General features: G+C 42.3%; 1 protein-coding gene across 3 annotated transcripts; it reads left to right on the forward strand.

Moving 5' to 3' along the window:
• The first annotated feature begins 64 nt into the window (after positions 1-64).
• Positions 65-22,233, forward strand: LOC119710078 (serine/threonine-protein phosphatase 4 regulatory subunit 1-like). 3 transcript variants are annotated; one of them, XM_038158664.1, is made up of 20 exons: positions 110-197; positions 293-337; positions 4,834-4,966; positions 5,311-5,417; positions 6,007-6,149; positions 6,680-6,826; positions 8,396-8,503; positions 9,630-9,695; positions 10,271-10,429; positions 10,893-11,086; positions 11,419-11,852; positions 12,536-12,768; positions 13,326-13,418; positions 13,909-14,094; positions 14,371-14,532; positions 15,127-15,227; positions 16,311-16,431; positions 16,930-17,064; positions 17,705-17,846; positions 19,142-22,233. In XM_038158664.1, exons 1-20 carry the CDS (start codon positions 191-193, stop codon positions 19,294-19,296), a joined length of 2,871 nt encoding a protein of 956 aa, XP_038014592.1. In that variant the 5' UTR covers positions 110-190; the 3' UTR covers positions 19,297-22,233. The 3 variants fall into 3 exon arrangements, with proteins under 3 accessions (XP_038014593.1, XP_038014592.1, XP_038014595.1); XM_038158667.1 differs by lacking the exon at positions 110-197 and adding an exon at positions 4,115-4,158 and having other exon boundaries at positions 281-337; XM_038158665.1 differs by lacking the exon at positions 293-337 and having other exon boundaries at positions 65-197.
• The last annotated feature ends 1,276 nt before the right edge of the window (positions 22,234-23,509 follow it).

A 23,509-nucleotide genomic window follows, 5' to 3' on the forward strand; every position in this document is an offset into this window, starting at 1 on the left:
CGGCCGCCGGAGTCCCCGCCCGTGCCCCCCGCTCGCTGTTGTCCCCCTTGGGCGCTGAGGGGCCGCTCGACCCCCGGCAGCCGCTGCTCCTTCACCCGGTGGCGTTTCGGGGCTGACCCGGCGACAGGAAGCACCCGCGGCTCCTCCCTGTGCCCTCCCGCTCCTCCTCCTCGCCCATGTCCATTCCAAGATGGCCGGTAAGTGGGGCCGGCGGGCGGGCGGCTCAGCCGGGGCTGCCGCCGTCCCTCCGAAACCAACCCCCTGGTATCTCTCTTCTGTTTTTTGCTTGTAGGGATCCCTTTGTATTTTGTGGATTTGCAGGATGACTTAGATGATTGTGAGTAACTGTTTTTTATTTTTCCGCTCCCCGTTCAGGCCCGCGCTCCCACCCCGGGGTCCTCCTGTCGCCCTCTTTCCCTCTCCGCATTTTCACCCCGGTGAGGGCGAGGGGAGGATTTTGTGGTAGGTCTGGCAGCTGAAGGCTCCCGGGGCGCTGGGACCATCCCCGCCGCTTCTAGCGGCCGCTGGGCTCGGTGTAAACAGCAGCGCCCGAGCCGGGAAAGGCGCACGGGGGGACGAGGGGATCAGCCCCGCTCCTGTTGGCAGTGGGAATTAGGATACTTAGCCCAGGGATTGCTCAGCTGCGGTGAGACTCTCCGAAGCTGTAGAGGCTGTGAGGACGCGTTTTCCGCTGCTCCCGCATCCCGGGGATGTGCTGCGAGCGCAGCTCGGGATGAAGGGAAGAGCTCGGTGTGTGCTCCGGGTGGATGGCACAAGGCGGTGGGTTTGGGTTGAGTACCGTGCCCCGGTCGCAGAGCAGGGAACGGCTCCATCACACGCCCGTGTAGTCCAGGGCTGTGTTCCAGAAGAGCTGGACACCTGTCAGACGTGAGCCAGCCGGGTAAGCGCTGTGACTTCGAGAGATAAAGCTTTGACCAACAGCGAGACGAACTTGTGTTGCCTTAGAAAGCAGCTCTCTCTGTGGGGTGGCTTCCTTGACACGTCGGATTCTGGATTGACTTTTCTATTAAAAAATAAAGATGTTACTTGTATTCGTTTCTTGTGTGAAACTTTGTTTCTCACAAGACTTTTACTGTTTGATACTGATTGGAAATGTGAAACAGGCAGACCCATCCCACCCACCTTCCCAGCTGAGCATGAAAAAGCTGGTGTAGGATAAAGGTGGTGTTCAGGAACACCAGGGGAAATGTTGGAATGCAACTGGGATCTAAAGTCCTTTGCTTGGAAGATGTGCAGGGACGTTGCTTCTGTGGGAGGAGCTGGTTCTGTGGAATTCTGTTGGTTGTTGCTCTCAGTCTTTGAGATTTCTGCTTTTCCCTAGTAGGTAGCAGTGTGCAAAGTGTGAGAAAGAGAAATAAATGCAAACCTTGAAGTCATTTCCTTATGGGTTTTGGCCTTGGACTATCTCTGGGAGTGTTTGTTGTCCTTTAGCATTCACTCCTTGGCTGTTCTGTTTAGACTGTAACAGATTTATCTGCTAAGTTGATTAAGAAGCTTGATGCTTGTAAAGCAAAACTCAAGTGAATAAAAATATCCAGATAAAGACAGTTTTGCCATAAGTGGCAATTCATAAAAGAAGTTATCCATTCCAGGATGACCACGGAAATAAATGCACCTTTTACGGCTTTATGAAAATCTAATTACATGATTAAAAATATTCTTTGATTATGTTAATTAATTTGACATTGCCTTTAGAATTACGGAATCAAAAGCTCTCTGTTCTAGCAGAGTTCAGGTGTCCCATGACTAAGGTACTGTTGTCCAGAGACTGCGCTAGCAAAGAGTTCAGGATGTGTTTTAGGAAAGCCTCAGTGAAATCAGTCACTGGAACTGGATTCTTACTTGGTGAAATAGTGTCATGCACACTGAAGATTGATTGTGTTGAAACAGGAAGTCTAGGGGTTTATTCTGAATGTGGGAAAAAGCTGTAATAAAATCTAGCTAAATTCAACTGCAGCTTAAAACTTGTTTTCCATAAGACAATGGGTTATCTGGAAGAAAGAGTTAGCTTATTTATGCCCTTTGTGTAATTAATAAGAAAGTATTTAAATAATTTGGTTTTCCTTCTACAAACACCAGGAGGGAAAATTACCTTCTTGAGCTGATTAAACTGTTGTGCTGGGTGCTGGTATTTACTGGTTTGTGGTGTGAAATCTGAGTAGTGACACTGGGTGATGGCATTGAATTGCTTCTCTAGGTCCTGTGACCCTGAATTTCTCACACCTCTGAGCAGCTTTTAAGCACGGTGAACTCAAGTTCAGCTGTGAAAACTGTCACATTTATTTCTGTTTATAGGTGAACAGGTTTCAAGCTTGCTTGTTTGATCTAGTTAGAGGGAAAAACACTGAATAATAGATGTACCTGTGAAGGAACGTTCAGTAAAAAATACTAGCTCAGTATTTGGGATTTGCTTTATAGTACTTGGTGTATTCTGAAACTTGTGAGTACCTGTGGCGTCCTATTTCATGGAAAAAGTAAACTAAAATTCTTGAGAGAACACAAAATGGATTCTGCCATGATTGTTCCTTACTTATGTGTAGTGAGAGTGTGTGGAAAAAATGTCAGGTATTTAAGTCTCAGTCCTGAGCATAAGTAGTGCTGCTCTGTTTTCTCTCTGCTCTTGGAAGCACTGCTGTGTGCTTAAGCACTTTAAATGAATAATGGAGCTGCTCCACGCAGGAAAATTAAACATGTACATCATGTTTACAAAATTAGTCCCAGGTGTGGTATTGTAGTCAAAGTTAGAACTGGGATTTATTTCATTGTCGTTTGAATTGGTAGGAATTCTGAACTATTTGAAGTGAACTAATAGCTTTAATTGTTAAAGTGTTTCTAATTAGGGACAGGTGGGAACTAGGTAAAGCTAATGACAAATAGATTGATTCTAATCAGCCTTTCTTTGTGTAACAGGTGACTAACCTCAAAAAGCAGCTACTAAGTATCTGCTCTGTGTGGAATTTCAAATATCTATACCATAATTGCATAGACGTAAGGATGGCCAGAGCTTGTTGCAATCTCAGAAGGGAAATCTGCAATTCTACAGACACTGTGTAACTTCCCCTGAGCTGGCAGTCACACAGCACTTTTCTTCTGAAGCAGCAAATCTGGGTCTTCCCTCTTCAGATGCTTCGACTGGGGGGGAAGTCCTGGAGCAGATTTATCCCAGCCAGACCTGGGCTCTGTAAATTGTTTACACTTGTGCAGAAAAACGTTTTGAACCTGACAGACCCTTCTGCAAGGATCAGCCATGAGAAATAATAATCACCAGTGGAGGGGAAATAAGGGTGTCAGTGCAATATGTCATCATTTTAAGAAGCTGGGAATAATTAGCATCTGTTTCCTGTTGTGTGGCTGTGTGTTCACTTGTAGTATCTGTGTGCACATTTGAAATGTCAACATTTAATCTAATCCCACAGTTCTGTTTGTTTGAAATCTATTGAATTTGTTGAGCGTGTTGTCTGTGAGAAATGCAGAATTTGCAACTTCTGTAGTATTTTAACTCACCTGGGCTCCTTGGAGACCTTAAACCAATCTGCTTTTTTTCCCTGAAGACCCAGACATAGCATTTTTCTCCAAGTATGTTCAGATGACTTCCTCTTTTACTGAGCTGTATTTCTGAGAGTGTTTTGACTTTTGCTGAATAATTGAGTTTTACATAGGAAATGTTGGGGGGAAAATGGAGGCTTGGAACAGAGGGGTTTTTAACATATAAAGTGATTTATAATGGGTACCAATGGAGTTTAGACCAAGGAAGCAGCTTCTTGTCTTCAGGGGTTGTCACTGTCAGCACATGTGCTGGTCTGTGAGATACTCCATGCATGTGAGAAGCTGTGTTGGCAGAATTTGCATTTACCTGAGAGTGATCCCAGTTGCTCTGTTTGTGTGAAAGAAATGTGCCTGGCTCCAGGAGTGCTGGGACAGTTGTAAATGCAGAGCAGCAATATTAACTACTCCAGTGCAGCTCTTTCTCTGGAGTTCCTGTATCCAGTGCTTAAATAAGAGCATTTCTGTGAAAACTTTGTACTGCAGGCACATTATTTCACCTGATTGTAGGGGTTTGCAACAAAGTTCTCCCGTTCCCTTTCCTTTTCAGTCGTACCTCCTGCCTGTGGTCTGTGGTGATATCTGTCAGACTTGGTAAGGCAAATTGTAACAGCTGATGTAGTAATATTTGGGTAAAAATCTGGAGCTGTAAATACAAAAAAAAAAAATTCAGAGAAGAGTGGGTTCACACAGAAAAAAGTCCATAGCTGATGGGTGCAGCAGGGAGCTCCCAGCATGTTAACAAGTACTGTGAAGCTGAAGTTTTTTCCCAAAGTCTGTTTGATTTAGGGATGTGGGACCCAATAACTACAGCTAAATGTACCTCAGGAACTTAGACATGAGAATTTGCTGGTTTAAAGCAATACAGTTTGAAATTTGCTATGGTTGTTAAAATCACAGTTTCTTCTAATGGGACTTGCTTTTCTTTTGAATGTGTGGCTTGGTTTGTGATGTGCAATTGTGTCAGCTGAGCCCTCTTAACTCAATGCATGTGGATCCTCCACTGAAAGGGCAAGGTAAAGTGTGTTTAAAGCCAAGGATTTTGACAGCTGAGTTAAATTTTAAAGCTTGAGTTTCAAGTCTGTATGCAAGTGTTGTACTCAACTTCATTAGATACAATTTAAAATTATTTTGTAAGCTGTTTCCAGTGATGGGCAATTACTTTTCTTTTAAAGAAATAGTTACTGGTTTCTTTTATTTTACATTGTAACATTTCTTTCTGACTCTTGAATTTTTTTTTTTTTTGGGTTACTTTTCATGTCTTTCAAGTTGGCTTTGAAGATTATGGACCAGACTGTGATAGCATGAGGATAACAGCGTTCCTGGATATTCCTGGACAGGATAACTTAACTCCACTGGCTCGTCTAGAGAAATATGCCTTCAGTGATAATGTATTTAACAGGTAAGGGCACAGCAGGCACTCTGGGGGTTCCTGAGTCTGGGGGTTCCTGAGTCTGGGTGCACTGTGCATGTTAAGATGTTGCTGTGTCTTTCATTATTCTCCCAAATACATGCCTGATTTTATTTCTATTTGAATAATTTGTAAAACACTTTCGTGGAAAGAGATTTTCAGTCTTGGTCATCAAATAAGATCTCTCTATTCCATCTTTATTTTGTTGGTATGTGGAATGCTCAGAGAACAGCTTGATCTGTTTCATGTGCCATTTACATTTGATAAGTTCCCCTTGCATCCCATCTAAGTGTCATTGGCTGGATATTAAGGCAATTGTTGTGTTCACTCCACAGGCAAATTATTGCCAGGGGTCTTCTGGATGTCTTTCGAGATTTCAGCAACAATGAAGAAGACTTTCTAACTGTAATGGAAATAGTGGTCAGGCTCTCTGAAGATGCAGGTTTGAAAGTTTGCTTTTGTTTGTTTTTTAAGTTGTGTAAGTTATTTTACGTAAATTGCAACATAGGAAATGCTGACTTCTGGCTTTGAGAAGGCAATGAATGAACTAAGGAAGTTGAATCATCTAGCAGGAAGATCTGTCAATGAAAACAGATTCATTTTTATCTCTTGTTTTTGAAATATTTTGTATAGTAAATGTTAAATGAAAAGCCTATTCTTAGTGTAGGGCCTGAAGCAACATTTTCAAAGAAACTTGGTAAATTTGCTTTGTTATATCTGGTGTAAGTGGCACAGAGCAACTGAGTATTTTAATAGTTCATGTGCATATGTTCATGGTGACTGGATTTTCCAGCTTATAATCTCATTTTGTAGGATTGATTTGGGAACTGATCTCAAGTCTCTGAACTGTGGTGATATACAGAAGGCTCTTCTGGTTTATTCAGCTTTCCTTTATGAACAGGCAATCTCAGTGATGCTATTTCTATGTTTTGGTTATTTTAATTTTTCTCTGTTGTAAAGAAAAATGCTTTTTTTTAAGGTACCTGATCTTCATTTCGTATTTACCAATGTAATCTGACTTTTATTTCCAGAGCCAACTGTTCGCACAGAGCTGATGGAACAGATTCCTCCTATTGCCATCTTTCTACAAGAAAGTCGACCAAAATTCCCAACAGCATTTTTTGAATACCTTATGCCCATAGTGGTGAGGTACCTCACAGATGTTAACAATCAGGTAGGAAAAACAGACAACAGGAGTTGAATCCTTGGAAAATTCTGTGTGGTTCACTGGATTTAAGGCATGAGAATGATAGGAGGAAATGCCACATTGGTTGGTATCTGGCTTTTATGTTGTGCTCTGTGTTTATTGGTTTCAGCACATTCTGCTAGGGAGGTCTGATTTTTTTGTGTGTGTGTATTTTTTGTTTTTGTTTTTAATACTTCCCTTAGCAGATAATAGGAAACTTCAGGATTTGCCTGACAGCACATGAACAATCTGTTACAGGAGTCATTACTTGAAAACCCTGTCTCCTACTTCATCTTTTATCTTATTTTCAGAATGTGATGAAACGTCATCTAACAATTATATTAAACTTTAGTATTTGTTACTAATTCCTTATGATGATAAAACTAAGACTTCTTCTTCTGGGTTTGCTTTTTAGCTTGTTCCTGTGTGTCCCTTCAAAGGACAGAGGGTTTTGTGGTTCTTGTATCTGTAAATGTTGTTTCTCTAGTGACAGACTGGTTTTGTGTGTTTGTCTATAGGTCAGAAAGGCAGGCCAAGAAGCACTGCTGATACTGCTGGAACAAGACCTTGTGGCTCAGAGTGACATTGAAAATAAGGTGTGTCCAATTCTGCTGGACCTCTCTGCTCCTGACAGTGATGATGAGTACAAGGTGGAAGCTGTCAATGTAAGTTGATAACATTAATTTATAGCAGTGATTAAGATGAGGTCCAAGTATAGTGCTGACATTAAATAAAGTAAACCATCAAACTTCTTGTGTTTATTCAGTAAGATATTTGGATTTTTACTTTAACAAAACAAGTCTTTAATTTTTATTCTGAAATTTTAAAAATATCAGATTTAAAGAGACCATCTTTATGCTTGAGGATGCTAAATGATGTCAAAATAGTAGCTTTAAAATACAATTGGTCCTTGGCAGCCTTTTTTAAAATTCTTGTTAGGATTGTTACACTCCCCAGAGTGTTCTTTACATTTGCTTTACCAGGTTTCACAGTAATGTTGTAGAAATGTGACCTGATCTCTGTTCTGAAGTGTTCTGAAAAAAACATTGCCTGGTGACTTTCAAGAAATCAGTTGACTCCACAGAAAAGTGCTGGTGTGTAATTACATTTCAGCATGGATATCTGACACTTGACCTGTAAAATATTTTACCAGCTAGATTTTCCTCTTCCTTGTTTGGGAGTTGGGAATTGCTTAGGCAATTTTCCAGGATGACATCTGAGCACCAGATGCCTTTTAGGAGTTTGAAAATTTGTAGGAAAGTCCTTGAATGGTCTCTTCCTTAGTTGTTATTTAGCATTCTATTACAAAGGCAAGCATTTATTCCTAGAAAGGAATAAAGCTTATTTTTGTGAAGATAGAAAGCTTCAATATTTTTTGAAAAATAAAACCAGAAAGATGAGGACTGTAATCTGATGTTCGTGTAAGCATTAAACCCCTGGTGCATCAGAGCCCCTTGCTGTCTCCTCTTGCAAATACCAGAATTCCAGCAACTTCTCCCAGAAAGTGGGAGCTGAAAGGAAACACCCAACCCAAAGCACACGATTTTCACAGCAGAAACATGGTTTGTGTTGGTAGAGGAAACTGATGGTTCCTCAGAGAAAGCTGAATTAATGAGCACGGTGCTAACTTCCTTTAGTTAGACACTGTTAACTCCTAAAATTCCTGTAAAGTGTGCAGTGGCTCACATAAATAACTCATTTTTCTTTGCACTCCCTTTTTTTGTCTTCTGCTGTATGGCAAACTTCTATTTTATTGTGGTATCTGAGCCTACAGAGCTGGGACTGTGCATGTTTTTGAGTATCTGAGCTGTTAAAGACCAATCTCTTGCTTGCATGCTGAAGCATGGGATATTTCTAAGAGGCTTCAAGAGTGTGGTTTTTAAAAGATCCTTAGTGCAATGGAACTTTTGTCTGTTCCATACAAAATGCCAGTATTTGCCACATTGCAAACACCTTGAAAACAAATCTATTAGTAAAAGTCTATTTAACCAGATAAAAAAGACAAGGAATTAAATGCAGAAATGTTGTGTTCTGGCATAGAATGATTTAAAGTAAAGCTGTGTTTGTGCTTTACATGAAACAGGTGTATGGAAATACAAATAATGTGTAGCAGTTTCAACTGTTTGATTGTAATCACTGTCTTGCTCTCTGAAGTAATTTTTAGGAGGAATATTTAGCTGTGCTTAAAAGCTTTATAATTTTCTTCTTACACATATTCCTTTCCTGATTTTCAGATAATCTGTAAAATGGCTTCTATGTTGAGCAGAACAACAGTTGAGCACATGCTGCTTCCTCGCTTCTGTGAACTGTGCAGTGATGGGAAATTGTTTCAAGTCCGAAAGGTTGGTGTGTGTCCAACCCTAAACCACCTGAAAATGAGTTTGTACTGCTGTTCAAATGTCTTCCTGCATAATTTAGTCATAACTCTAGCTGATGGGCATTCAAAGCATCTGGAAGAGAAATTTTGATTTATTGACATGGTTCTACTTTCTGTGGTTCAGTAAAGAAACAGATAATGGACTTTGGCCAGTAGGTTGGGTCCAGTAGTTAAACTGGTCTTGCACATTTAATAGTTTTTCACAATGTTTTTTGTAAGCTGCTGTGCTTGATTATAGGATGGCAGCAGCTTTTATAATTTCTAGCATCTTATTTCAAAATTCAGAAGTAATAGACATTTGAGACATCCTTTCTTAAAAAAACCCTCTGTTATTATTGAAAGGAGAAATCCCTGAAGTGTAAGACTTACTTTAACTCATGTTTGAGTACAAAAGGAAACTTGTAGCATAAGAAGTATTAAAATAGCTGTGTAGACTTAAGGGTCACACCAAGCTTCAGCTTGGTCTGCAACATAAGCTGCACTTGCTGGAATTTGAGCTGCTTTTATTGCCTTCCAGATAAGCACAGAGTGACTAAAACGTGTATGAACACAGCTCTATCTTAAATGATTTCAGATTTTGCCAACATCTTTTTCCAGCCTGAGGGGATGTCCCTTTTGCCCTAATTAGAGCTCTGTAATGGCCTGTAAATGGCACGAACTTGAGACCTTGATTAAACTTTGCTTCAGCAAAGCACTTAAGCCACCTTGAGCCATGGTAGTGCTGTCAGTACATCTAAGTCCTGACCCTGGTATCATGTTCTGGCCTGCTTTGGGTTTGACAGCTGCTGCTCAAAGTGATTTAAACTTTCATGTGGGCTTATTGTCCCTTCTGGTGGTCACTGGAGCAGATGATGCTCCTCATGCAGAAACCTTTATTCCTATTGATCCCAGAGGCATGTGGTGTATGGACACTTGCTCCAATGAGTCTTTCTTTGGATGAGTTAATATTACATGATGCAGTTACAGACCTGAAATTGGAAGAGTCAAAACACGTGCAGTTGTTTGATGGGATAAATAATGCATGGTGGAGTTGATAATCAAACTAATGCCCTTGAAAGAGACAGTGTTATTAATGGCTTTTTATTTCTTAGATTTGTGCAGCTAATTTTGGTGACGTTTGTAATGCAGTTGGGCAAGAAGCCACCGAAAGACTGCTGGTATGTAAAAACCAAATCAATTTGCAAGACCTGTATTTCTCAGTTCAGAAAGTTTAATAATGAGTTCCTTTATTGCCTTCTCTATAAATTAATCAGTGTGCATGCATTTTTAAATTGATTTGGCTAAGGCCTTGGTTGCAATTACACAGCAAAACTGGGAATTTAGAGAAATGCAAAGTTCTTGCTTTGCAAAACATGTTTAACAATGTAATTGACAGCAGATATATCTGTACATATATACACACATATATTTATGTATACACACACATTGTAGAATTACCACTTCTTTTTCCCTGAACTAGATGATCATCAATTCAATGATGATTTCAGGGAAAATAGGCCATGAATAATTCTTTCTATTCTTTCTTTCTGCAAATAGTTGTACACACATTCCTAATGGAGTGAGAGAGAGACAGATGGGTTTTTTCCAATTCCTTTAATTAGTGTATGCATTTAACCTGTCCCTGTTTCTTCTGCTCTTTACTTATTGTCTTCAGTTTTCAAACAAACACTTTAATATTGCTGCAGTCCTTGTTTAGTCTTTAATTACTTTTGGATTGGCTTATTTTTGGCAGATTCCCAAGTTCTTTGAGCTGTGTTCTGACAGTGTGTGGGGGATGAGGAAGGCTTGTGCTGAATGCTTTATGGCAGTGTCTTACACCACGTCCCCAGAAGTTCGCAGGAGCAAACTGTCCCCACTGTTCATCAGCCTGATCAGTGACACCTGCAGATGGGTGAGTAGCTCCCTCTGGAATGGATGCCTCCTGCCAGGCAGATCCTAAACAAACAATGGGCGAGTTTAGTAGTGCTCTGAAGTGCATTTGCTGAGATCAGAGCTTGATGTGCTAAAAACTAATCTCTAATCAGATAGTTTCTTATATTTCCTCTCTCTCAACAGTTAATAAATGTAAATACTCTTCTGAGAAAAGGTTGTCTGTATTAAATAGATGAGTTGGAGTTAACAGATGTCCTTCAAATTTATAACTTCCAAAAGATTTCTGTACAATGATTGTAGATACATGCTCTAGATGTATCACTCTTTGCTTAGATGTCACTTATTTGGTAATTGGTTATTTTTGGTGTTAAATAAAGCCATTACATTAAGAACCAATTGGTTCTTACTGAAAATTGCACTAAATTTAGATTTTTCAACTCAGAGTTGCATGAAGCCTGACTGTCACTCTCACACCACCACAGGTTCGTCAGGCTGCTTTTCAGTCCCTTGGCCCATTTATTTCTACCTTTGCAAACCCTTCAAGTGCTGGTCTTTACATTCGAGAAGATGGGACACTGAGTATCCGACCACCAGCACAAGATGTGAATTCCAATTCCTGTCAGCCAAGCAACAATGTCACTGTCATGTCTTCCAGCTCAAATGCTGCATTGCCCAGGTAAATCCTGGGAAAGCTGTGATGTAGTGGAAGGGGTTAAAAAGGGGGTTTTGTTGCTTGTCAAAGGTAAAAATTTCAATTTGAGAATGCAGTTTCAGAAAAGGTCTGAAGAGTGAGATCACCCATTTGAGTGTAACCACATTATTGAAAAACTCACTTTGGCTTCGTGGGAGGGCAAAGGGAAAACTGGCAAAATAAAGCACGGTGGTAACAAATTCTGTCTTTCTTTAGAGAAAAGCTTCTGTGTTGCTGCTGTTTTTTTATGAAGTCTTTAACTGAAAACTTCTTGTTACAGAGTACTTAAATTTTACTTTCAATAACTTTGTTTCCAGCTCAGAACAGCCAATGGAGATCAAACCGGAATCATCGACTGAGGAGACTTCAGCAGAAGTTTATACAAAGCTCTCTGAGGACCTAAATAAAAATTCATGGGGAGAAAGTTCAGATTGTTGTGCCAGCCCTGGAGAAGATGTGTCTGGCTTGTGTCAGGGTGACAAAACTGCTGCTGGTGCCGCTGAAGGCACGAAGGAGAGCAGTTTTCCGGGGCTGAGCTCGGGGCTGCCGCCTGCCGAGGACGTGTTTAACACATTCCTGTACTGGCGCCCTCCTCTGCCCGACATAAGCCAGGACCTGGAGTTGCTGCAGTTCAAGGCTGAGAAGCTCAACGATGCCTGCTCTGTGCCATGTAATAGCTGTGTTGCTAGCAATGAAATAAAAAAGGTCCTAGAAAGCTTGCAGGAGCATATAGATGATCCAGATGTTCAAGGTGAGCCTCTGTGACAGTAAAATCGTGTTTTCTCTGAGCAGGTTTTCTGGCCTTTACTAAACACTTGATTGCATTTTAATTAGCTTGATCTTCATAGGGTGATGAACCTACCTTGAGTAGTAAATGATAGTAAAAGGTTATGCAACAGCTTTTTTCCTGAGACCTAAGTTATTTCTAGAGCAGCTGGGGAAATGTTCCTGGCTTCTGTTTGCATGAAAAATAAATCAATCTCGCTACAAAAGGGAAAACAGCTTGTTGAAGACAGTTTTAACAGGTTTTGAATATTGTAGGCACTGTGGTAGTGACTCTGCTACCTGTTACCAGCTGAGTTTATCTAATATTGACTGACTGAGAATGGCCCTAGTTTCAGTTCTTCCTCCTTACCCATCTGAAACAGACCCTTTGTCAAAAGCATTGAAAAGATATTGGTCTGATAGTGGGATCTGTGCTTCATGGACCACCTCCTTCTTGTCGTCTGTAGTCAGCTCAGTTCTTGTTTCACCAAGTCTCTCGAGTGATCTGCAGTAAAATGCCTTTTCTTCCCAAGAGCAAATGTTTGCTAATACAGCATTTGTGTGCAGCTCATCCTGGGCCACCTTTTATCTTTTCAGATGAGTTAATTCTGAGTTTAATGCCTTTAAATGCAGAAAGGAGACTCAATAACAATCTTCTCCTTTACACAGCTCAGGTCCAGGTGTTGTCTGCTGCTCTCAGAGCTGCTCAGTTTGATTCTGTTGGTGACTGTGAGGCCAAAAAAATGGAAGAAAGTGGTGACAATCTTCAGAACAAAATGATTTTGGATGAAACAGTGGTTTCAGATGCTGCCTGCAACCAGGTGCAGGGGGACACTCTTTCATCCTCTGCCTCCCAGGATGACATCAGTGACCAGTCAAGCACCAGTGTGCTGAAAAGCACAGTAAGTACATGTTGTGCTCCATGTCTGAGCTGTGTGGGGTTCTGTAGTCCTGGCATAACTGACCCACCTTTGATCCAAAGCCTTTGAACATGACTAGACAAAAGCTATCATATTCTACTTACTCTAACAAAAGAAAAGCCATTAAGGGTTATCATTTCTGTTTGCACACAAATGACCCAGGAGGTAAAGTTTTGCAGTAGTCTTGTACAGGTTTTTTTTTCCTGATTAAATTCTGTTGAATATAATTTAATTTCAAGAATAAAAGCTATTTAAAAGTTACTATCCAAAATGTGGTTGAATGAGTTTTGGGTTTGAGATGTTAGATTGCTTTCTTTAGAAGTAAATCTTAAATACTGCTGCCCTTCTTGATGCTACAGTCTGTTTGCCTCGGTGTGCAACTGTTGTCTTTTTGTGCTTGCATAAACACACTGAACAAGGCTCTGCCTGTGCAGGGCTGCTCTCAATCTGAGCTCTGTTGTTCTGCACTGTGATGCTTTGAAATAGCCCAAACAGCACCAAATCTCCTTCATTTCACTACCTGGTACCTTCTTTTACAGGACTCAGAGGAACAACACAGAGGAACCAGTGTCTTTTTGAGGAAAGAGCAAGAAAATAATCCACCATTTGAAGATGACAAGTCAAAATTACAGGTGATTAAAATGGCATCTAATGGATTTAGTGGAGTACTGTGTGCAGTTCATCTTACCCTTAATGCAGTGATACCTTCTGCAATGGATCAGTTGCAGAATGTGAAGGAATGCTCCAGAATTCAAGGAGAACCCTGTTTTAGATGAGAAAATTAGGAACATTGTTGCCTTTTTGGTGCCTTAGAGGCAACCAGTGCATCCAAGGTAGGCACTGACTGTCCTGCTCTGTCACTGATTCATTGTTTGGCACCACCATAGAAGGAACTTTCAGCTTGGTGGGTGCAAGGCGTTGAAAAAGCTGTAGTGACTGTCCCTTGCTGACTGCTCTGTCCTAATGAGAGGATAAAGAACCTTTGGAGTCAGGTACCCTTGGTGAGGGTAGCACACACAAGGGGTGTTGTATCTCTTGTGTTTTGGTGCTGGCTGATTGGTAGAACTGTAGCACAGCAGCTGTGTGTTCTTTCTGCTCCTAAATGGAAGTTTCTGTCTATAGGACATCATCCCTCAACCGTTACTGGACCAGTACCTGTCCATGACTGACCCTGCTCGGGCCCAGACTGTCGACACTGAGATTGCCAAGCACTGTGCCTACAGCCTGCCTGGGGTGGCCCTGACACTGGGCAGGCAGAACTGGCACTGTCTCAAGGACACCTATGAGACACTGGCTTCAGATGTACAGGTAAGAAAAGAAAGTTTGTAACAAAAAATCAGAATTTTGAGGAGGAGGTTTTTTCCTCAGTCTGTACTGGGGTTATAAGATCACATAACTTCATATAGAGGAATAAACTTGTACTAAAAATATAAAATTCCAGATTTAAATCAGACTTCATAAATATGATTAACACTTTCTAGTAGCCCTGTGTGTCCTGCTCTCTCAATCCTCACACAGGGTAGTTCAAAAGCTTGTTTATTGTAGTCATGGTGCCTCATGGTTCCCTTGCTGGCCCGTTTGCAGTGGAAGGTGCGGCGCACTCTGGCTTTCTCCATCCACGAGCTGGCTGTGATCCTGGGGGATCAGTTAACAGCTGCTGATCTGGTGCCAATTTTCAATGGCTTCTTGAAAGACCTGGATGAAGTGCGTATTGGTGTCCTCAAACATCTCTACGACTTTCTGAAGGTAGGAAAATGTACTAAATTCCTCAACATAAAATTTTTTCCGACTCCATTATATGAAGAGTTTTTGAATGAGCTGTGCATGTCTCAGTATCTAATCAATGTTTAGTTTTTTACCATGCTACCATTTTGTGTGTGTGCCTCTATTCCTTCTTTTATTGTGCCTCCTGTCTCTTTTCTCTCATATCCCAACAAAATACCAAGCTGAAAACCCTGTGTAAATGTAGTTGTAAATGCTGCTGGCTCTTGTAAACTGGGAAAATTGGGCCAGCAGCAATTTGTGTTTGTGGCTGGGAGAGAAGAGAGCAAATCCTGGTAGGCTGCTGTGGAATACACACAGATCCTCAGCTTTTGGTTACTCACTCTCATATCCAGAGATGGTGCTTTGGGTGTTGCTAAAGGGATGACTTCTTGTACTTTGGATGTCACTTGTGTGTGCCCAGGCACTCAGCTGACTGTGCACAGTTTTTAGGAAGCACTTTGTCATTACTCACTTGCTTTCAAGTAGGAAAATGCACATAGGTGTGAATAGTGACACACCAGAGAACTGCAAGTCTGAAGTTTTATCAGTTTTATGCCAGTAATGTTTTTCCTTTAGCTACTCCATGCAGACAAAAGGCGAGAGTATCTTTACCAGCTGCAAGAATTTGTGGTGACTGATAACAGCAGGAACTGGAGGTTTCGTTACGAGCTGGCAGAGTATGTAATTTTGTTAACTTCTGATTTTTAACCTGTATTACTAACTTGGAAATCAGGAATTACATTCAGAAGTTAGTACATCTCGATTAGAAGCTAAAAGTCTACAACTTTTCTTTAGGAAGGAAAAAGCCACGGGCTGTTAGGGTTATCTGGGGGGAGTTGAGGGCGTTTGGGTTTTTTGGTTTTGGGTTTTTTTCACAAGTTGTGTTGTAATGTGTGACTGAAACTTAAATGCCTGTGATTTACTAAAGTGGAGATCTGGTTCACTTGCAGCTGATGAAACATGGCAATCTGAGAGATACTATTCAGTGAGAATTTATTAGTTCAAGACTCTCTTGCAAAAATTAGTTAAATGCATGTAAAAAGTAATGTTTTTAATGTGTAGGAAAGAAAAAACAATTCTTAAAAAACAAGGGGTTTTTTTTGGTACTTCTAGAAGACTGGGTATATAACAAAGGCAGATTAACATCCTGCAGTTGTTTTTCTACAAGCCCTGTAGATATTTGCAGCGCCCCTGTAACCATAGTTTGCAGATAAAGTCTGACCTTTATTTTTATTTTGTTGCTGTGTTTGGCCTGTTGAGGACTTGCTCTGCCTTTGTAGTTTGGCACAACACTCACAGGGGTACAGAAGTTACACGGCAGCTCCCTGAGCCCTGGTGGGGAGCTGCCACTGCCTGGGCCTGTGTGGCTGCTGGTTCTGTGCTGCTTCTGTGGCTGGAGTGAGTTCTGGGTGCTTCTGTGATAGGAATTGTTTTGTGAAATGTAGATTTCTGCACTGAGGTAAACATTCAGTGTTTGCTTTGCAACAATGTACAGGTTTGAAGCTGAAAAAGGCTTCTCATGCTTCTGTTTGTGGCTTTTGCTTATTCTTTTGGATAATACTGATACATGTAGTTTGGATCACAGTGTCTCTGGGCCTCCCTGATGGATTAAAGCCTGTACCTGTAACAAGTGAAGAACAACCTGCTCAAGGGCTCTGTAGTAACCCCGGTGCTTTGGTGCTGCTTCCCCCTGTAAGAGCTGGTAATGGCAGCAGGCTGGTGCTGCACTGGGTACAGTAATGGTTTCCTTTGTGTTCCAGGCAGCTGATCCTGATCCTGGAGCTCTACAATCCCAATGATGTCTATGACTACTTAAGGCACATTGCACTAACTCTGTGCTCCGATAAAGTTTCAGAAGTTCGGTGGATCTCCTTCAAACTGGTAGGGGATTTAGTTCACTTCCTGGCAGGAGAGCAGCAAAATAGTCCTGGAGAGGGTACCTGAAATCACTGTTTTTTCAGACAGTAGGGTGAATAGGGATGTTTTGATAAACACCGGAATCGATATAGAAAAAAATGAAGTGGAAAGTTTATAAAATACTTTGAGTTGTCAGACTGCCACAGATACTGAAATTTTTCTCTGTGGTTGTATGTGAATGAGAAATCCTTTGAAGTGAATGAAAGCTATTATATGTGATTTGGAAAACCTTCCTCCATTCTGGATAAAAAAAAACCACGACAAAACACAGAACACCCAACTACTGATCTTTCCTCAAAGTTGATTTAATTTGCTATGAAGCCTACAAGCAGAGCCGACTACATTGAATACCGTGTCCCTTGTAGAATTCAAATGAAATTGTCTTCTTAAGTCTAAGGGCTGAAGCTGAAATTTCATTTCTTCTTTTTGTTCCCCTCCTTTTCCTATTCCTTTGGCTCACAGGTTGTAGCAATACTGCAGAAGTTCTATGCAAACAGTGCCAATGCCCTGGGATTAAATTTCATCAATGAGCTCGTCGTGCGGTTTCGCCACTGCTCCAAGTGGGTTGGGAGACAAGCCTTTGCCTTCATTTGTCAGGTTGGAATGTTCTCTTTCTGTTTCAATGTGGGCAAAACTGAAATTTGACTCGCAGTTTTCTTGGTTATTTTTGGTTTGGTCAGAGTCAGTGTGGTCTCAGTGCTGGCATCTGGCTGTCCCACCCCAAGCTGGGTCCCTGGCTGGGTCTGTGCTTCCAGCTGCCACGGCTGATCCTTGGACTATCTGGTATCCCAGTGGCAAAGCCAGGAGTTAAGTCCCAAACAGAGATGCATGGCCAAAGATTAAACAAATGTTAGGCTAAAGGATCACAAGAGCTCTACACACCACCAATGGGTGCTGGGGGCCAGGAACTGTTTCCCTCTTTACTGCCACCACTCACCCCCTCCAAACCAAAAATGCTTGCTTGGGTAGCAGTGAGGAGCAAGAGTTGAACGCTAAAAGGGAAAAGGGTAATGGCAAGAGAGCAGAATTTCCTAAAACACTCTTGAAAGAAATTAATCTGTTCTTCCTGGCCCATCTTTGGCTGAAATTCAAATGGTAAGACACAGGCTGAGGTGTTCTCATTCAGAGCTTTTTTAACAGGCCAAATTAAAGTCAAGGTGGAAAGAAATGAAAGGAATGGCAAAGAGTGCATTTTTAACAGAAATCTTGCTTTTTCTGTTGCGTGTTTGTCTCATAGGCTGTAGTGGAAGAGGAGTGCATGCCTGTGGACCAGTTTGTTGAACACTTACTCCCCAGCCTTCTAAGTCTTGCATCAGATCCTGTGCCGAACGTCAGGGTCCTGCTCGCCAAGGCTCTCAGGCAGACATTGCTGGAGAAAGGTGTAGTCCTTCATTTCCTTGGAAAGATCCAGCACCTCGGGCTCTCTCCTCTGGCAGCACAGCTCTTGTAGCTCAGTCGGTGCAAGGCCGTGAAACAGTCACGCAGTGTAATCTGGGATTTAAACTCAGATTTGAGAGTTCTCGAGCGGCTTTGCAGCCTCGGGGCGCGGGGCGCTGCCGTGGCCGGTCCTGCAGGTGCCGAGCGGCGCCACACGGGGGCAGTGCGGCCCCGCGCACCGCGCCCGAGGCTGCTCGGCCCTGGGGATCCATCCGGCCTGCCTCCCAACAACAACCGGGGTTATTCTACTGTATCTCTGCCCTGGGGACCCATCCGGCCTGCCTCCCAACAACAACCGGGCTCTGCCCTGGGCATCCATCCGGCCTGCCTCCCAACAACAACCGGGCTCTGCCCTGGGGATCCATCCGGCCTGCCTCCCAACAACAACCGGGGTAATTCTACTGTATCTCTGCCCTGGGCATCCATCCGGCCTGCCTCCCAACAACAACCGGGGTTATTCTACTGTATCTCTGCCCTGGGGATCCATCCGGCCTGCCTCCCAACAACAACCGGGGTTATTCTACTGTATCTCTGCCCTGGGCATCCATCCGGCCTGCCTCCCAACAACAACCGGGGTTATTCTACTGTATCTCTGCCCTGGGGACCCATCCGGCCTGCCTCCCAACACTGCCCGGGCTCGGCCCTGGGCATCCATCTGGCCTGCCTCCAAACAACAACCGGGCTCTGCCCTGGGCATCCATCCGGCCTTCCTTCCAACACCACCCGGGCTCTGCCCTGGGCATCCATCCAGCCTGCCTCCCAGCACCGACCAGGGTTATTCTGCTGTATCTCTGCCCTGGGGATCCATCCAGCCTTCCTCCCAACACCGACCGGGGTTATTCCGCTGTATCTCAAATCTAATTTGTGTGCTGCCCTCTGATTGTTCAGAGGAAGAAGCACAGAAATTTCCGATCTTTTTGTCAGAATAAAGTATGGAGAAGGGTTTGGAATGTGTTGTACAGTAGCAGCTTCCTTTTGCTCATTGATACATTTCTATTTAGGGCTCAGCAAAAAAGTGTATCTTAGAAATATTTAAGTATGTAATAAGATGAATCAGAAGCAGCATATTTCTCTTCCTCTGTCAGCTTCCTTAGTTTCCTGTAGTTCTGTAAGGAGACTATAAACTGGAAAAGCTGCCCCAGATGGTTTTGGCATTCTCTATTTCTGCACTACTTATGCTCTAGGGTTTATTCCTTTGGATTTGATTAAAATTTTCTTTTTTCTCCCCTTATTCCAGCTTATTTTAAAAGTGTTGGCAATCCTCATCTAGAAGCTGCAGAAGAGACCATTCAAGCCCTGCAGTCTGACAGAGATCAAGATGTGTCTTTCTTTGCCACCATAAAGCTGAAACAGGATAACATGGACAATATCACCATTGAAAAGCAAAACTAAGGAGTTGTTGTGCAGTGAAGGCTGAACGGCAGGATGGTTTTTCACCTTGTTTCTGTTAGTGTGAGTAATGAGGACAGATAAGGTGGGTTTTGTTACCTATTTGAGCAGGAAAGGCAGTGTTGAGAAATGTTAGTCTTCATTTCATGACCTTGTTTCATCTGCAGCGGTGTGTTTGATTCCTGTGAGTAACTCCTTCCTTTCGGTTTTCCCGTTATAAATGGAGGTGATAACTGACCTCACCTGCACTTCAGTATTGTCTGTAGAGTCTTACACCACACTCCGTGTTTAAGCATAATTGGAATTCACATTTCATTTTTTTAACAGAATATTTCCGTTAGTACGAGTTTGCTATAAGCTTAAAAAGATTGCTAAATCTTAAAACCTGATTATAGCAAACTTTCTTGAAGCTGTTCTCTCCTCACTTTTATTGTAATCTTTTTACTGTTCCACCTACTGCATTTATTTGAAAAAAGTGTATATATGTGAATAGTTTTGAATTGTAACAAAAATTATGAAGAACTTAATTCTGTATCAGTGGGAATAGCTCAAAAATAATTTCATTTTTTAAAGGAGTTACACTGCTAGAATTAAGCATTGGTTGGTCATTTTTATGTGTGATATTTTTCAAAGCACAGAGAGCTCAAGATTCTTTGTATATTGTGAGGTTTCTGTTCATTTGTTCCTCCTGAGCTAAACCCTTACAGCGTTAACAGATCACACCAGCAGCATTTCTGACTGCCCTTACAGGCGTTCACAGGTCAGGTTTTGTTGCTGCTGCCTCTCCCAGGAGCAGGCACACTGGAGATTTCCTAAGCGGAAAATTCCTCGTTCTGCCCCAGCAAAGGTCACTCGAGTTGAGAGATTCAGTTCTGCAGCAGGAGCTGGAGCTGTACAAAGGTATTACAGAGAGATCCAGGCTTGAGTCTGTTCTACACGCACACCTCATTTAACAAACACCTTCTCACCTGCCCAGTGGTTAAACCCCAAACAGCTTTTCCTAAGAAACCAAGGAGCTCTAAACTCTGCAAAACCCCGGTGTGGAAATGTTCCGGGGAAAGGTGGTGCCACAGTTTGCTCTGCAACCTCTGTGGGCTGTAGGGCAAGGCCTGGGGCAAACACCAAGTCAGACGGGTAAGGTGAAGTGGGGTGGCTCCTGGCTGTTGGAACAGGGGCTCGGAAGAAAAAGCAGAATTGTGTTAGTTAAATCGAGTAGCCTCAGACAAATTATAAAGCTTATACTTCTGCTGGACCCTGTCTTCTGTTGGATCCCAAATCTGCAATAACATGGGTCCTGGAAAAAAAATAATGGCTTTTTTTTGTGGATTGAAACTTTGTCCAGCTCAAAAACTAATGCTTAAATACTAAAGAAATGGTTTCCTATGATAACAGTTACTTTCTTTCTGAGAGCAGAGTCCTTTCTCCTCAGCAGGCCTGTGTAAATATTCACCCTTATTTCATGTTCAGAGTAAGTAGTTCACGTGGGGGAAGGTTTTCACAGAAATACCTGGTTTGGTTTTGTTTGAATGTGGCAATACAGTGAGTGGGTTCCTCAGCTGGGTTCTGTATTTTGGGAGGGCTCACTTTTGTATGAGTTAACCAGTCATGTATTATAATATGTACAGTATTTGTAGCAAATTGTTTTCTTGTAAGATCACAAAATGCTCTTTGGAAGTTGCAGGCAGAAATAGACCACTGCTGTTGCAGCAAACAGTGTAAACTCTGCAATATTCTACATTTAATTTTTTACAGTTTTTTTATAATTTAAAACAAATGCTTCTTCAGTACAGACTTTTTATGATTGCAATTTCTTAACAAAAAGACCCCTCAAGTTAATTTTTTCTAGTTCTAATCTCTTTTTCTAATGCTGGCATTATACTGATATTTTCTAACAGTTCAGATTTTCTAAAGCCTTTCTGACAAGGTTTCACTTCTGTTTTTTATTATCAGTTCATTAAATTTCTCAGCACTGAACAGATTTTTTTAAGTGTGTGTATATGTAAGTATATTTGAAATATACTGTATATAAACTAAATACCTTGAACACTAACCCAGCCCAGGTTGCTGTTTGTCAGATCACCTTCAATAGTTACCTTGACTTGCAATAATCCACTGGAAAACACGAGCTTCCACAGGGTTCAGCATGTTTGGTTAGTGCTCAGCAGGAGTTTTTAACTAGGATGTGTGTAAAGGGTAAGCCACCAGCTATAAAAGCTCACCAAAAGGCTGAACCAAGTTCTTTGTTTTTTAACAATATTTTGGTACCTCTCTGGCTCCCAAATTCAGGTTGGATTTGAGCGAGGTGATTTCAGCGGAGCATTTAAAACCTCCTGTTACACCTCACAGTTGCATGTCCTAATGGGGGCCAGCAAGCTCTGGGATGGGTTTTGTGGCCAATGTGCAGGTCTGTCACCCACATTCACCCTCTGCAAGTTTGTCCTTTTGGTTTAGTTTTAAACTAGAAATGATTTCAGCATGACTAAAGGCTGCACTTTACGTCTTGTCTAGACAAATGTATGCAATGAGTGTGTTCACGTGCAGTTCTCTGGGTTGTTTAAATTATGCAAAAATATGTATTTAAAAAGCCAGGTGGAGCAAAGTTAGGTAGTCCATCCACTTTCACAGTAAGAATATCACTTTTCAGCATTTCTAGCTAAGGAACATGACGATAACAGTAGTTGGTGCAATATTGCTGGGATGCTGTAGGGAATGATCCAGCACTTGTGATCCAAAGCATGTTGGTCATGTTGCCAAGGTTTGAGCCTCACTCGTGGCCCTGGTGGGATGAGCATGTGGCAGCTGTGTCACTACCCCATGGTGTTTAGAGCCCAGTTAAGTGGGGACACTCTGGAAGTGTCATTCGTTTGTCAGAATAAAGAATCTATGTAACTTTCTATTTGTATTTATCTCAATAAATCCTGTGACTGTTTTATAAACCAACTTGTGGTAACTGATTTTTGTCATGGGTGAGATGTGAGTGTGTTGGTTCATGAAACCTGTCCCAGGTGTAAGCACTGTAGGCTGTCAGAGCAGGGCTGAGTGTGGAATTCTTTGTTCTGTGTAGTAAAAGAATCTCTAAAATGTGCCCCCAATTGCTGGAACTGCCCCTGGCTGTGGGGATTGGATCTTGCAGGGAAGCCTCCTTCCAGGCTCAGGCAGCCCCGAGCAGGGTTTTGTGTTCTCGGCAGCTTCACCCCGTGGTTGGTCTGGTCTTACCTGTGAACTCCAGTCTGCTGCACATCTCCCTGTGGAAGCTGAGTGTTGGAACTTGGGAGCACAGACCTGTTCTTGCTTTGGCATTGCGCAAACAACTTTTTAGCTCAGGGAATTTTTAAGGAGAAAGAAAGAGAAGCTGTTGTTACCACCTGTTCCATATTTATCAATAGACAGCAGAGGCTCAGAACACTGTGGCAATTGTTATGTTCCCTTCTTAAAGTGAACCAAATGAACAGAAATTGTTAAATGCCAGAGTACAATACAGCTTATAAAGCCCAACAGCCATCAGGAAGCTGGTGCTGATTGGGCTCTTACATGGTTTCCTCTTGCTTAGGAAAGAGAATTGTAGTCAGCTTGCAATCTCCCTGACATTGTTCCTGATGGAAGCAGACAAAAAGTACCAATGAAACAGAAGGGCTGCAATTTAGTTAATTTATGCAAAACACAATCAGCATTCAAACTGGGAGTTACCAAGCAGAAATGTATTGATAGAAAAGCCGAAATACTTTGTGCATAAATTGTGAAATATTAAAACAGGATTTCAAAGAGACTCCTGGAATTCACATAACTCTCGGCCAGAGACGATTCAGGAGGGATTTTTGTCACTGTCAAATTCATGAGGGGGGGCAGAGGGGCTATGATTTAGTCCCCAGCACTCAGGCCATGCCTCCCTGTGCTGCTCTGCTGTGGCACAAGAGCTTGGAGCAGTGAGGAAAAATAGAAACAGCTTTTTCAGAAGAGTGATTAGCAGGGAGGATGATTGCTTATGAGGGGTGGCTGCTGAGGATCCATGGCAGGGAGAGGATGGGGAGGGAAGAGCAGTGAGGAGATGGCAAAGGACGGAGAGAAGGAGCTGCAGCTGAACTGGGGCACACAACTCCAAAGGCAGTCTGTCTGTAGCGTGTCCACACGTTCTCTGCCTTCATTTCTGAATTTGCAGTGCTGCTGGGTTGTAACCACCAACTGTGTTCAAAGGCAAGCAGAAGCCAGCAGTGAGCTG

The sequence above is a fragment of the Motacilla alba genome, chromosome 20, assembly GCF_015832195.1.
Source record: "Motacilla alba alba isolate MOTALB_02 chromosome 20, Motacilla_alba_V1.0_pri, whole genome shotgun sequence".
Lineage (NCBI taxonomy): Eukaryota > Metazoa > Chordata > Aves > Passeriformes > Motacillidae > Motacilla > Motacilla alba.